At 38.0% G+C, this 14897-nt stretch overlaps 1 protein-coding gene across 4 annotated transcripts in view; it reads right to left on the reverse strand.

The window, feature by feature from the left end:
- The window catches only part of myo5b (myosin VB), a 34790-nt gene that overhangs the window by 16923 nt on the left and 2970 nt on the right, over positions 1 to 14897 (reverse strand). For all 4 annotated transcript variants that reach the window (XM_079486183.1, XM_079486185.1, XM_079486184.1 and 1 more), the window contains exons 2-13: positions 8826 to 8936; positions 7748 to 7919; positions 5959 to 6103; positions 4677 to 4833; positions 3863 to 4006; positions 3381 to 3462; positions 3202 to 3309; positions 2998 to 3107; positions 2228 to 2493; positions 1864 to 1945; positions 892 to 1032; positions 469 to 591 (exon numbers count right to left, since the gene is read on the reverse strand). In XM_079486183.1, coding sequence (XP_079342309.1) covers positions 469 to 591; positions 892 to 1032; positions 1864 to 1945; positions 2228 to 2493; positions 2998 to 3107; positions 3202 to 3309; positions 3381 to 3462; positions 3863 to 4006; positions 4677 to 4833; positions 5959 to 6103; positions 7748 to 7919; positions 8826 to 8936 — 1641 coding nt within the window. The remainder of the gene's footprint in view (positions 1 to 468; positions 592 to 891; positions 1033 to 1863; positions 1946 to 2227; positions 2494 to 2997; positions 3108 to 3201; positions 3310 to 3380; positions 3463 to 3862; positions 4007 to 4676; positions 4834 to 5958; positions 6104 to 7747; positions 7920 to 8825; positions 8937 to 14897) is intronic.

Below are 14897 nucleotides of genomic sequence, written 5' to 3' on the forward strand. Positions count from 1 at the left end.
AAGGGGTCACAACAAATGTGTCCATGCCATTTAAGAATATCTTATAATTCAAAAAGCAATAATTCATCTCTTTCCACACCTTCTTTGCTTTATTCTATGACATACCAAAGGCATGAAAGTATACATGATACAATAGCTTTTAATTTCATCACTCTTCAGGAGGAATGAAGCATTATTTCAATGAGCTGTAACGGGTCCCAACAAATTTGAGCACGACTGTATGTTTAATTTCTGATCCAGCTGTGCTGTAATGTTGAGATCTGTGATCTGGACAAATAGAAAATTCACAAACCAGAACATCCTGAGCCTTACCACATTTGGGGCCTGTTAAACGGCATTTAACAGGATGAAGAACCTTACCCTGCTCTAGATTAATTGCGTTGATCAATTGTTGTTAAAAAGACACTGATCCGCTTAAAAGACAAAGAGCGTTGTGAGATGTTTATGATTCATTTAAACTGCACATACCTTATCTGCAAAGTGCACCACGATGAAGGAGCTGTTAGACATTCTGGGCTTCTCAAAATGCTCACTGACCGAATGTTTGCTGTACAGCTTCTGGGCCCAGTTCAGATCTGTTCCTTTAGGCACCTGTGAGAGACACGTCCAAACATTTGAGGGATTAAAAACATCATCTGTGTTATTTGGGTTAGCAGAAATGTAGCAAGTAGCTGAAATTAAAAGTTCTTGCTTTTGAAGCTGCTTTGATTTACACTCCAGAACTTCAAAGAAGTATAACGGCAGATTGGATGAGGTGAATAAATAATCGGCTCATTCTCAGCATGTTTAAAACCAAATGATCTGCTCTGTGCCGAGACGTTTATATAACGCCTCTCTCAAATTCTCTTTATCTTTCCTCTGACAGCTGTTTTCCCTTTGGCACAGACTCACCTTACACTCCTCATCTAGAAGGTCCAGGATACCGAGCTTGGCTTCTATTAGGTCAATGCATGGCTGGTTGTCATAATAATCTATAAGCGTCCAGGGGATTTGCTCCTTCATGTATTCTTCTTGCTCCAGTTTGAACACATGCTGAATGGTAAAATAAAGTAGTATAATAAGTGAGGGTGTCATATCTAATATAAACTGTATGCTTCACATATAATGCATATTATATGAAGCATCAAATATGTTGAATGTGTGTCATTCCTGTTATCCAAACCCTTTTCACTTAACAAAACCAATATGCTTATGCTGTAATTAAAAGGGACAGTTTACCCCAGAAGCAAAATTATTTATTCAATCGCATGTCATTCCAAACTTTAATAAATTATTTCCTGCAGAACACAAGATAAACTATTTTAAAGAATGCGGGTAGTCAAACAACATTGACTTCCACTATATTGACACAAAACCAGTGACATGTTTCTTCTTTTGTGTTTCACATAAGAAAGAGTCAAATGCAGGTTTTAATGGCATGATGGTAAATGAAGACTTTTTTGACAAAAAGTGCCTCCAAGAAGTGATAAATTTTAAATTATACAGTTCACAAAGCGTGACTTGTCAATTCAAACCTGTATGACGTTCTTTCTTTTGTAGAACACGAAAGAGGATATTTCAAAGAATATTGGTAGTCGAACAACGGTGGTCCCCATTGACTTGCATTGGTTTTGTGTCAATACAATGGAAGTCAATGGGGACCAATGGTTTTTGGTAACCAAAATTCTTAAAAAGTAAAAAAAACGTCAAAGGGGCAAAGGAGATTATGTTTGTGTGTTTGCGAATGTGATGTTTTTCAGCAAACAAGGTTGGTTGTCACATTCTTGAGAATAATGTCAGTAAGGAAATGGACATGAAAATGTAACGCATAACAGGAATGACCCAAGCACGTCATCGAGACCAAAACTGTCATTCACTACTGACCGAGTTAAACTGTTGCTGGAGTTTCTCATTGGCATAGTTAATACAGAACTGCTCGAAGCTGTTGATCTCGAACGTTTCAAACCTGTTAAAAGATGAAACCATTCAGACTTTCCCGAAAACACACTGAGCCACCTAAGAAATTCTTTCACTAAGGCATTTTTCACCCTGCCGTTCTCTGCTCATTTACTCTAATGATAATCAATAGAGCTTCTCCTCTGTGAGGAAATAATTACTCTCATGGTAAAGCTGACTCTTAGTTTTCTGCTAAGGGCTTCTACCATTGAGACACACATACCTCTGGTTGACAATGCACAAATGAGTTTCTAATGCTTTACTAGCAGGCCTCCTAAAAAACAAACTTTACCCATAGATATCCAGCACCCCGATGAAGGAGTGCTGTTTGGAGGTTGTGTGCAAGGCCTTATTGACGTGATCTACGATCCAGTCGAACAGATGGGCGTAGATGTGCTTGGCCAGAGCGTCCCGAGCGTTGACAGCTTGGGCATGCTGCATGTTCTTCACGTAAGTCTCGGAGGTGGTCACCAGCTTTCTTCGACACAGCCAGTGCTCCATTTGCTCTTGCTCTATACCCAGCAGCCGGCAGAAATGCTGCAGGTGAGTGTCGTCCCTCTGCAGGCCCATAGAGAGATTGGGATTGTTATTAAAGTACAGTACATTTAATACAAATGCAAAGCATTAGTTAAAGTAATTTAGTAAGTTAAAGTAATTTAACAGCACTTTAAAAGTTAAAGTGCTGGTTGAAGCTGGCTTTAAGCAGGACCATCTTAAACCAGCTCAGGACCAGCTTCAACCAGCACATGGTCAGCTAAGGGCCAGCACATACCAGCTACCATACTTTAAAACCTACCTTACCAGCATAATCTCTTTTTCTCAACAGGCAGAGTTATTATTTTTGGAGAACTATCCCTTTAAGGGTCACACAATGTAATGCGACTGCTGGGAAATAAAACTATGCGCACTGAGACTGTACAATAAAATAGCTCAGCAGCGACCGAATCAGATTGCAGCATTTAGAAAACTGCCTGTGTGTGACATGAACGTGGGCACGTCGTCTGAAGCCATCAAACAAATAACATAATATACATAAAACATGTGATTTGTTTGGGAACTTACGTTAATATGACAGGATTCTCCATCTCTCTCCGACACAATCCCCACGTTCCCCAGGTGCAAGATGGAGGCAATTATCTTAAAGATGCTCATTTGGTGAGCGTCTTTCACGCCTGCACATCACATAACGTCAACGTGTTAAACGTCTATGCTAGACGTTCACTCCTACACTGCTAATATTGCTAGATTTATTGCTGTGGTCCTCACCAAGCATTGTAAGGGCCTCTCTTGTCTTCACCAGATCTTCAGCATCGTTCACTCCCTCGATGAAAATGTTCTCACCGAGAGAGGTGTACGTAAAATCTTCCGCACTGGCTAAACATTGGGGTGAAAGTATTTTAGTTACTATAACTATTCTTTTTGATTGATGTTTTTAGGACACTTACTCAAAGTAAGATCTTTAAACTCTTGCAGAGATGATGATGCGCAGAGCTGGTAGAAGATATGATAGTTTCTCTCTTCCTCAGCCTGAAAACATATGAAGAAATCTATTTAACATCAGCCAGGTTATTTTTCACCCAAAAATTCTGTCATCATTTACTCACCCTCTTGTCATTTCAAACCTGTATAACTTTCTTTCTTCCGCAGAACATCAAATAAGATATTTTGAAGAATGTTATTAACAGGCACCCATTCACTTGCATTGGTTTTGTGTACAATAGAAGTGAATGGGTGCTGGCGCTGTCTGGTTACCAACTTACTTCAAAATATCTTCTTTAGTGTTCTGCGAAAGAAAGTCATACAGGTTGGGTGAGTAACTGACGACAGAAATGTAATTTTTGGGTGAACTACCACCTGCAGATGAACGAACAGATTTTGCTTTGAGAGCTGCAGTTAAAGCCCAATGTCTCCTTCCCACAAAACACACCTGAAACACAACTCTGGATTTTTCCAACAGGTATGTTCGCATGTTGGCACCGATGATATGGTACCGCCTATCAAAACCAATCTGGATGTACTTCCCGAAGCGACTGCTGTTGTCATTACGGGTGGTTTTTGCATTTCCAATGGCCTGCGGGGAAACAGAAGAGGTAATCATATGTGAGTCATGTCGTATTATCAAATGACAATGATTGATGCATAACAAAACACGGCAATGGTGGAGGGAGACTTTCACAACAAAGGGTGCAGCTAAAACATCCTGTGTTGCAGGAGGCTAAAGACATCACACAGTAATTGCTGTGATTTCAGATTATTTGCTGGTTTAAACTGGGATGTTATGAATCACATGTGCGGTAGCAATAGGATGGTCCGTCTATCTGGGTTTCTGAGTCCTAAAAGGCTCTTGTATCGTCAGCTTTCATTTCCACTGTAATGATGTCTTTAAATTGCCTGAGATTTGAGCACTCTCATTGGCACACAGATTATCTTCCTGAAGGGCATGTGTTATTGCACGTCTTATCCGTTCAAGACAGATGATTCATGAGTTTATTTTTTCAGATCAAGTGTGCCAGCGCTGCTTTGAAATAGTCTTTTGACCTTTATGTATTTACAGTTAATTAAATTATTTAGTCAGGGTCATTGAGATCCAGATGCGGGCGGTGTTTATTTTTGTGAAAATGACAGAATTTCGAGAATATCCTGCTTGTTAGATGGCTACTTACTAAGAACCAACGGCAGGCATTGCAACGTATGGGTTTCAAAATGGTTGCATAAATAAAGGATTGATTTTTATAGCATACCTCCATAATAGGGCTGGAGGCCAGCACTTTCTCTTCAACGTTGGTTTCACTGGCTGAACCCCCCACGCTGGCGAAAAACCGCATTGCGTATTTTGCGGAAACAGTTTTGCCAGCCCCTGACTCGCCACTCACGATTATCGACTGGTTCTTCTCATCGCTGCAGGACACAGTTCAGGTTAATATGCAGAAACAATACACATAAATATACATAACCATATACTGTACTATGTAAATACAGAGATTGTTTTGGGCAGGGTTTTTATTGCTTAAATATTAGCAAAACCCACAGACAAACAAGAAGGGCAACCAATACTACTGAGTTAGAAGAAATAATAGGAAAATCATGAAAAATGAAGAATCGAGGTTTCCGTCTGACAGCGACAACTCATTTATTATTGGTGCACATTGATTCTCTCATACAAAAATGTACCAGGCATCGCTTACACAAGAGCACTGGCTATTTTCCTACTTTGTAAGCTGTCTAGTGGTTTTAAATGTCTCTTTTTACTCTGACATATTCAATAAAAACACATCAACACATTCAGTTGCCCCCTAACAGTCTCTGCTGGAGTCTGTACACATAACACACAAGCACACGCTTCCCCTGAAGAGCTACGTCAGGAAAACCCAAACACAGCACTGGGATGCTTGACACGCTCTTCAATAATTGACTTGGTCATTCAGTGTAACTGACGTGTAAAGCCCAACTTAAAAAACCAATCAAATCCGAAAGATTTTGACACTGGGCCCACAATCTTTGACTCCATCCTCCTTCTTAGCTTATTTTGGGACGTTGGCATTAAACAAATCATTAAGAAGTCATTACTTCTCAGCGTGGGTTGTGTAGCTGGGGCTTAAACCTGATGTGAAAATGTCTTTGTCTTTTGTTTCAAGAGAAAAAAAGCACGTAAATACAAAGGTCGGAAGAATGATGTAGCTTGCACTGTGATTATCCACCCACCCAATCCATTACTGAGCCCAACTGAACTTTGGGATTACTCACAGCTTTCACAGAAATAATGTAATTTCCTGTTTACGACCATTGGAAATTTTCAAAGCTTTAAGTCTCTGTCTTTATTAGAAAACAACAGGCAGCTTAAACAATTCTTCTACCTGATAGATACCTAACAGGTGTCTTGAGAAACCTCACCGAACACTCTCTGCCCATCAATCATGTCAGGAGGGTGTTGGAAATAGGGAGTATGGTTAACCTAAAGCCCCCTTTTGCAAAAACTCTTGAAACATTTTCTGTCTCGCATGACAGGAAAAAGAGAGCATGTACCGGGCCATCTGTTTGTACGCCTCCTCTGCCACAGCGAATATGTGAGGGTCCATGTCCCCCATATTCTGTCCGCTGTACGCATTGATGACTTCTTCTCCATAGATCTGTAGCTGATCATATGGGTTGATGGCCACCAGCACAATCCCTGAGGAGAACCATACACAAGGTCAAGAAGACACATCACCTAAAATCATAATGATACTGAAAAAATTATGAAATATGATGACTGAGTGATGTCACACCAAGAACTGGTTCACTCAAGACGACGTGTCACTCTTTGACAGGAGGAAAGAAACACGGTAAAAAGGAATTCTGACGCAATGAGCATTTTTGTGCTTTGACGGATATGATAATGGAGAATCATTCATTTGTTACGAACCACAACATGCCAAACCCACAATAAAACAAGAGTCAAGACAAACAAGAGCTGGGCTAGATCACATACATTTTTACAACGTTGTTTGAAGTCATTCAACTGAATGTAAATGCACAAAAGAAGACTTTATTCCTAAAATAACTTTTCAATAGGATATGCACACCCACATAAGAAACAATCCCAAAATGGCACTAGCCCGTTTACAAGAGCAGGTTGCCATAGGGAACGTGGGTAATGAAGGTATATTAAAAAGAGACTGTCTTTGTTCCTCTGCAATGAAATCTGGTGACCCTTGATACATGTTTACAGCATTTAGAACTGCTGTGAGAATCCCAGAAAGTTAGGAGGAAAACATTCAAACAAACAGAGAAAACAGACACGAAACAGGGATCTAGGCATATTAACACATAATGAGAAGGAGTATTTTAACTATTTTAGTCCTTTAAACTATTTTATTTTATAAACTCTAATTACTAATATTACTATATAGTACAGTTTATCAAACTGTATTAAAATGATCATCAAATTCCATATTTTGGGGGGGATCAACATATCTTAAAAATTCTCAAATCGTGAAATGCTACAATCTCCAAAACTATGAAAAAGTGCTAAAGTTAGCCTTCATTTTTCATTCTGTAATTGGACACAGTGTAATTTACTGGTATTTTGTGTCTCTATTCAGTTTTTAATGACAATTGTATAGTGGTGCAGTCTTAACAGAGGATTAGAGAGTGTACAAACAGGATGCATTCTTTCTTTCATAAACCGACAGACAAACACAACTGAAAGGAAGGGAACACAATGCTTTTTCAAAGTTTAACTATTTGGAAAATGTGTACACTGCAATACTACTACACTGCAATGATGTCCATCTGATGTGTGTGCATTGTTTCTAGTCCTCCTTGTACTTTACCAAGATATAAATGACAAGAGGGTGAGTAAATGATGATAGAATTTTCATTTTTGGGTGAACTATAACTTTACCATTAGTAAATGCATTAACTAACAATGAACAATAAAGTTTTTCAGCATTTATCAATCTTGTGAATGTTAGTAAATGCCTATTCAATTATTCTTGTCAGTTCATTGTGAATTAACTAATGACAACAGTGAAAATGCTTGATTTCAAAAACGTATTAGTAAATGCTCAAATTAACATGAAATAAGATTTAATAAATGTTGTAGAAGTATTGTTCATTGTAAGTTCATATTAGCTAATGCATTAACTAATTTTAAACAAATACAACTTTATGGTAAAGTGTTACCCAATTCTTTCATTGGAAGATTCCTAAATACTGAATTGGCTCTTGGCTATGTCATATCAACACAACAGTAAAAAAATATATAGGAAACATTAAACAATTTATTTTGTGTCAAAGTTATGATCACTGGAAAATATTACAATAAACTTACCACAGTAAGTGTAAATGTGATTGGACTCCAAGAAACGCACTTTGAGATTGTGGAGCACAGCTGGCTCATGGAGGTAGCTGAGAGCTGTGAGGTCATTTTCTCCCACCAAAATGTCAGGATTCCGAAGAAACGGAAGCGGTTTGTCTTTGGAACCAACTGCATATTCTAACGTCTAGAAAGAAACAGTGAATTTTTATGTCAAGAAGTCTATTTTTCAGTCTCACAGTGTGCCAGACAGGGTGTACTGTATAAAACATAAGCTTCAATGAGTCATGCAGATCAGAATTCTATCTTTTGGTTTATTTACAAAGATTTCCCCTGACATGATATTTTGATCCTACACTTGAGAGTATCCTTTACACCCCCCTCTCCAAGGACCTGTTCTTCTTATCCACCAAAACATGATTAATGATTCATGAGACACACTTTCCTCACTGTGGTGTTATTGTAATTAACTGTTGCGTGGAGCCGGATGGCTTGTCAAAAAGAGTTTTTTTTTTATTTAATAGTTTAATTCACAACTGCTGAGTCAGGACTGACATTCTAAACCCAGAATTGCTCAGTTGACTTAAAATGACTCATCAGTCCAGTTTAACCTGATCTAAGTTCTTATTTTGTTCAAACAGGCAGCAGAAAATAGATTTATGGCACATTGTTTTTTTGGTTTCTGTTGTCTGACCATGAAAAGAATGTAGACAACATTAATCATTTATACTGTCAGCCCAAATCTGACTACTTGTGTATTCAACTGGAACCTAAAAAACTAAATGATTGACTTCCACAATGTGTATCGTTGTTTAGATCTGACTCTCGTATTCCGTGGCGTTTTTTTGCAATGATGGTGTGTTGGTCTATACCAAAAAGATGTCTGACATGTTTGTGTTTTGCAAGGAGGGAGAACATGACATAAGCAAAAAACTAGGCCAAATCTGATCATAGCGCTCTGACTGAAACGGGGTTCTCGTGAAATGTGACTTAAAACTTTAGTGTGTCATATCTCTAGCAGTTTTTAAGAAAACAAATCCAATGCATGCAAAAAAGCTGACATAAGGTAAAAAGATGGAGTGTGTTCACTTACAGATTCATCTTCTAATTTGAGGTGAAGAATGGAATCTCCCTCCTTATAATCCCTGATGATTTCAGCTGCCTTCCAGACATCTTCAGGGTCAGGGATCCAAACCCGGGTGTACTGAAATACACATACATACATATTATTCGAAAATCCCCCTGACATTCGACCATAAGCACAGAGAAAAACACCCAAAAAGCAAAGCCGATTATTATTTTCTAACCTTACACCGTGTCTACACTGGATGCGACCGGCGCGATGTGACAAAAGACATTAGAAACGCATTATATAATATATAATTTTGTCCACACTGGATGAGTCGTGCCTGTTATGTGAAGTGTAGACACAGCGTTATTGTATGAAAAGATGCAAAACATAGCGCAGAAAACACAAGGAAATAAACATAAAGAAAACAACACTGTACATTCATTCCCTAATATCCTATATTGCAGCTGTTGGTCTGTTTATTTCCCATTTTGTTGACTTGACTTCCCCCTGACAGCTCATGGTGGTTCAAAAAGAGTGAGGCTAAAAAACACGCTGTTATCAGCCTTGAAAGCTGTGTTTAGAGGTCGAGTGCTTTTTGTTCTGGAGCTCTGTGTGTGTGTAAAGCCTCTCAACCATAAAAAATCAACCAGGACCTTATCAGAACCTCATTTAGTGGCTAAAAACTGCACAAATTGTAATGATCAGCTTTGACAGATTCTTAACTATTAAATCACTCTTTCTTATTAAACTGCATCCAATCCGCTGTCTCCACTTCCACAGCGAACACTTTCATGAGTTACTGAAGTTGGTTTGATACAGCAGATATGGATGTAAGAATTGCATGAACAGTTTTGACTTGGTATCACATGCAGGAGCTGCACTTGGATATGACGACTAAACCTTTAGTTTCCTGTTACGCTTGTTAACCTCGGAGGATGAACTTTGCAAGCAGTTTTCCCTTTGCGAAGCACACGTCACACTATATCGGACTTCATGCAGTTGACAACCTCATTCTGAATCCTAGTTATGAACGGGGTGAGCGATACATAAAAAGATCTTCAGATATAAATGAACACAGTGATGCTCTCTCCAATTGTCATGACAATTTCTGAGTTTTAACTGAATTTCCATTGAGGAACAAACATAGTGTGCTAGTGACACACGGCGAGCATCACACCCGGTTTAATCCAAGATGCAAGTACCGACAAAGGCTAAACCTCTTGAGGGTCACACCTATTGCATGACTCAGTAATGGGGTGGAATATAAAGATGTCAAACTACAGACAGAATATTTGCACAAATAAGACAGATCAGGAGAATTGGTGTGCCTGAATATGATTAAAAATGATTATGAATATGATGAGCCCCTCTAGCTCTAATCGATTAATCTCCAGAATACTCAATTACTCGTAAAATCTGTGTTTCCGGTGGGAATGTTTACCTTTTCTGTTCTCGTCTGAGAGATACGGTCTGACACAATGAGGACGTACTTTAATAGGGCAGAGTGTATTGATGGCTGCTGCTGAAAGCTGAAAGGCTCTTGGGTGAAAGATAGCGGAGAGTCATTCTTGATAGAACAGCAGGGGACTTGTCATGGTTCTGTGGTGTGTTACATCATTCTGTGACGCAAGAACCCTTAAAAAAATATCTACTGTATAATATAACAACAGCATTGATTGACACAAGCAGATTTATGATGCTATTTTATTGATTCTTGTCAGACTGTATAATATAATCCTAGTTAGATTGAGTAAAAGCCATGGCATTATATTTGACAGTAAGTAGTCAGCTTTTTTAACCTTATAGCAGACACTTAAGTCCACAATTGTCTTTAACTAGTCATTGAATTTACTATTATTATACCAATATTTTAATGAAGTGTCAATCGATTCATCCCGATTTATTGCATCCAGAATTAAAGTTTGTGTTTACATAATATATATTTGATATAACATTTATTAACGCATAAACGCACAGTACATGCATATATTTAATTAATAAACGTTTATATATAATTAAAATATTTGGTAAATATAAATGAATACATCTAAATATATACATGTTTGTGTGTGTTTTTGTGTTTATTAATACAAAATTATAGTACACAGCTATAACTTTAACACAAACTTTTATAGATGCGATTGATCAGTAGACACTTCCCTGTTTAAATTCCATGATCCCTTCACAAAGCTTCATTTGTTACTAATGTCGGCCACGACCTCAACATCATCATGTTGAGAGCATTAACATGTTGGTTTTAAAATAATGTTTACAAAAACAAAATGATGTGCCTGATTTTTATTTATATATATGGGGCAATAAGCTCGGCTCTTCAGCAAAAACTGCTTGGTTTAATATGACTGACTCTTGTGTGCACTCCAGCACAGAAATATGTTTTTTTAATCTTATCAAACTGTCATTCTAGTGATAAAGTATGTGTCCAGTGGCGCTTATAAGGACAAATCCATGCAAACTGAACTGGATCTAAATGACAAATGACGGCAATTTGTGAAATCTAGCCCAAGATTAGACGTTATTTATGCTCTAAAAACTAGCCATAAACCACTGTTATAATCTAACGAAGTTAAGTACAGTATTTAAGTATTTTTTAGGAGTATCTGTACTTTACTTGAATCTTAATATTTCCGCAGATTTTTACTTTTACTCCACTGTATTTCCTGACAAAATGTTTACTTTTACTCAGATACATTTACCCTAAGCATGTTCGTTACCTAAAATAAAAGCATAGAAACAGAACTGTAATAGACAAGTTGGCGATCCGGTCACCATGACGATGCCGAACCAATGATTGTTACTTCATTATTATCCTAAAACATACTAGAAGTGTTTCATTTAAAAAATTCCTTAAAATCTCTTTGACCTGTTTAAAATGCCATAAAAACAAACTCCATCAAAAGAGGAAATATGAACCCCACCAGACCACCAATATTTAAAAGCACACAATCCGATCTCATTTCATGAACTCTGTTGTCAGGAAGCGTGTTGTGATAAGCAAATAAACCATGTTCCATTAAGTTCAGTGAAGTATTTCGGAAAATGCTCACTGTTCAGGTAATTTCTCACAACCCCACTTTGACACGCTTTACATATTTAAAAGACGTACACATGCTCACTACAGGAACTGCATCACACACATCATCAGAGCGCTATGGGTGTGTACACTCAAAGTGAAATTAATAAAATGTGATGCTTTGACCTCATTATGGATTCAGTTGCCCTAATATAGTGGTGTTGTCATATAGTAGACCATATGCAAATAGTGCTGAGCAAGACCATTGGCTTATTTGGTTTGTAAAGCATTTTCAGATGACATAACCCTGGGAGTCAGAGCCTCAGCGGGGAAAGGTCTGGGTGTTTTTTTGACGTTGTCAAGGAAGTAACAGCATTTGAGTATGTAACTTAGCATACAACACCAACTTGTAAACAAAATAATAGCAACCATTTCAAACTATTGGACCATTTGGCGTGAGGGCACAGCAACAGTGATGGTTACAGATCACCAACAGCGAACTTAGTTTTTCGTCAAAATTCAAATACATGGTAATGATACATGACAACAACCTACTGTATTTGTTTAAAATATGTAATTGTGTAATGAGATCTGAGCGAAATGCTGGTACACGTGACAGAAAATGTAATTAACTGTCTCTTGAATAAGCATATCAGAAAAGGAAAATGTACATATCACAATTCAAAAATCAATGTACTCGCTCCAATATCCATTTCGTTTTTTTCAAACCGAGACAGGTTGTTTACAATATAAAATATTTTCACATGTAAAGGTCCTGCTCATGAAAGCTTTCAGCTCTATACCCATAAAAACAAAAACAGGTCTCTTATGGTATAAACTGAAGCATTGTGATTTATTTACTGAATGAACAAATGGCTTCACTCATTACCAACACAACAAAGACATCCCAAACAAACACCAAAGGCTACTATATGTTCAGGGAGGGATCCAGTCAAGCTTAACACTGGTCTAATTTTCCCAACGTCTATTTTCTATATCCTCATTTCCACTTAATTAACATCCCATTTTACAAAGCAAACTGAAAAACTAAGAAAACAAAGAAAACCTGCTCAAAACCTGCCCTGGTATGCATAAAAAGCCATGCTGGTCGAGAGCTAATACTGACACGAGCATAAGCAGTTTTGCCTTTCATTTCAGTATTAGGAAATGTAATATTAATATCTAGATATTGTATATCTGCCAATATATCGGTTATCGGCTTCCAATGTTAAAGAATCCTTGGTTATCGTTATCGGCCAAGATTTACATATCGATGCATCCCTAAGTTTTTGGTAATGGCTACTTCATCATCCAACCATAATATCCGTAAGGCTATAGTCACTACACCCCAAAGCAATAATGACATAATTGAAAACTGAATACTGTCTTCTCTCTGCATGAGTCCAGAATGCATTAATGACTGATCGCCATCTCTTGCCATATTAGCCAACTAAAGATAAACGCTCCCTTTACCCAAGATGTATCAGTCCTGTGATGAATGGTATGTCTGATTTTGGAAAAAGCTGAATGCCTAAACTTTTCACCAACCTATTTCTGCATTGCATTTTCTGGAAGGTGACATTTTTGGTTCGTTAAAAGGCATCATATTTACATTGTTTGTTCTAATTTGGGATTTCTTAAGGCTGGAACAAGCTGTGTGCATGACCTGGCATACTGGTAGAATCTAATCAGTTAAAAAGGTATGGTGATCTTTGAACCTTCCAAGCTGATAAAGCAGTGACAGACTCTCTAAGAAAAGGCAAAGCAGCTGGAACGGTTAACCTGACACCATTTACATTTAGCCTACAGTAATGTATATATTTACCATTTACATTCACAGGACGAAGCTAGCAGGAAACAGTAATGATTGACACATACCTGAAGTTTATGGCCTCACCAGAGTGGCCTACCAGATCCACTTTAATGTAATGTGACACATATAATACAGGTGAGCGCTCAACTTATCCTAAAGGCATGAATTAAGCTGTTAGAGAAGATCTGTGCGGCTTTTATTTCATTATCTTGAGTCAAAGCTCGAAGTGTTGTGATCTGTCTTCTGAAGGACTCTGTAATGAAGGCCATACAGATAAAGAGTGGTATGTTTGTGGTTGGAGGGAGTCAGGGATAAGACTTGGGCGACTGGTTCTGCACATCTTCAGAGAGTTACATAACAAAGAGGACTGTGTCCACATCACCAAATTACTGTACATAACCTGTACTGTACCTGTTTGAAACATCAGAATACATTGGAGCCGGTGACCCTGTGGTTAGTGCTCAGACATATAGCGCTGTTGCACTCCGGGCAACCCGAGTTCGAATCCCGGCTCGAGGTCCTTTCCCGATCCCACCCCCTCTCTCTTGCCCACTTCACTTCCTGTTCTCTCTAAAAAAAATAAGCTGTCCAAATAAAGGCAGAAACGCCCCAAAATAAATCTTTAAAAAAAAAGAAACCTCAGAATACATCCTCTTAACAGGGCTGATATACAGAATATTAGAAATCACCAATAAGATTGTGCAAGAGATATACAGTCAAACCCAACTATTCAGACACCAGATATAATTTGTAATATTTGTTACTAGTGAGTGCAAGCCTCTGTAGTTCATTTATGTAAGTGAGGATAGCAAAATAAAGTAAACTGTGACATATTATAACCAAAAGCTAAGCTAAATTGGTGTTATCGAATGATGTACTTTAATTTTACAGCTGATACTATCAACCATTCAACCTAACCCAATAAATACATTTCTATTGAAGTTATCTGACATTATTAAGATGAATCTACATTAGGATTAGGTTTCACAACGTTTTTCCTTAACCTACAGGGTAAAGGTAAATACAAAGCTGTTTGTCTGTGCTAGCCACACCCTGATCACTGTCGGCGTCCTCACAAAAGTCCTAAATAGAAAGACTGGGTGTTTCCTGGAGGTTGTCACTTTTTGTGGATTTCCCTCCACCTGTAAGCTTTGTCCAGTTCACTGTCCAGGAATGGCTGTCTGGCTAACTGCTTGATTCATGTGGAAACTGACACCAGCGTCTGTGAAGAGTGAAGCATTGTGACGGC

This window comes from Barbatula barbatula, assembly GCF_947034865.1.
Source record: "Barbatula barbatula genome assembly, chromosome: 22".
Taxonomy (NCBI): Eukaryota; Metazoa; Chordata; class Actinopteri; order Cypriniformes; family Nemacheilidae; genus Barbatula; species Barbatula barbatula.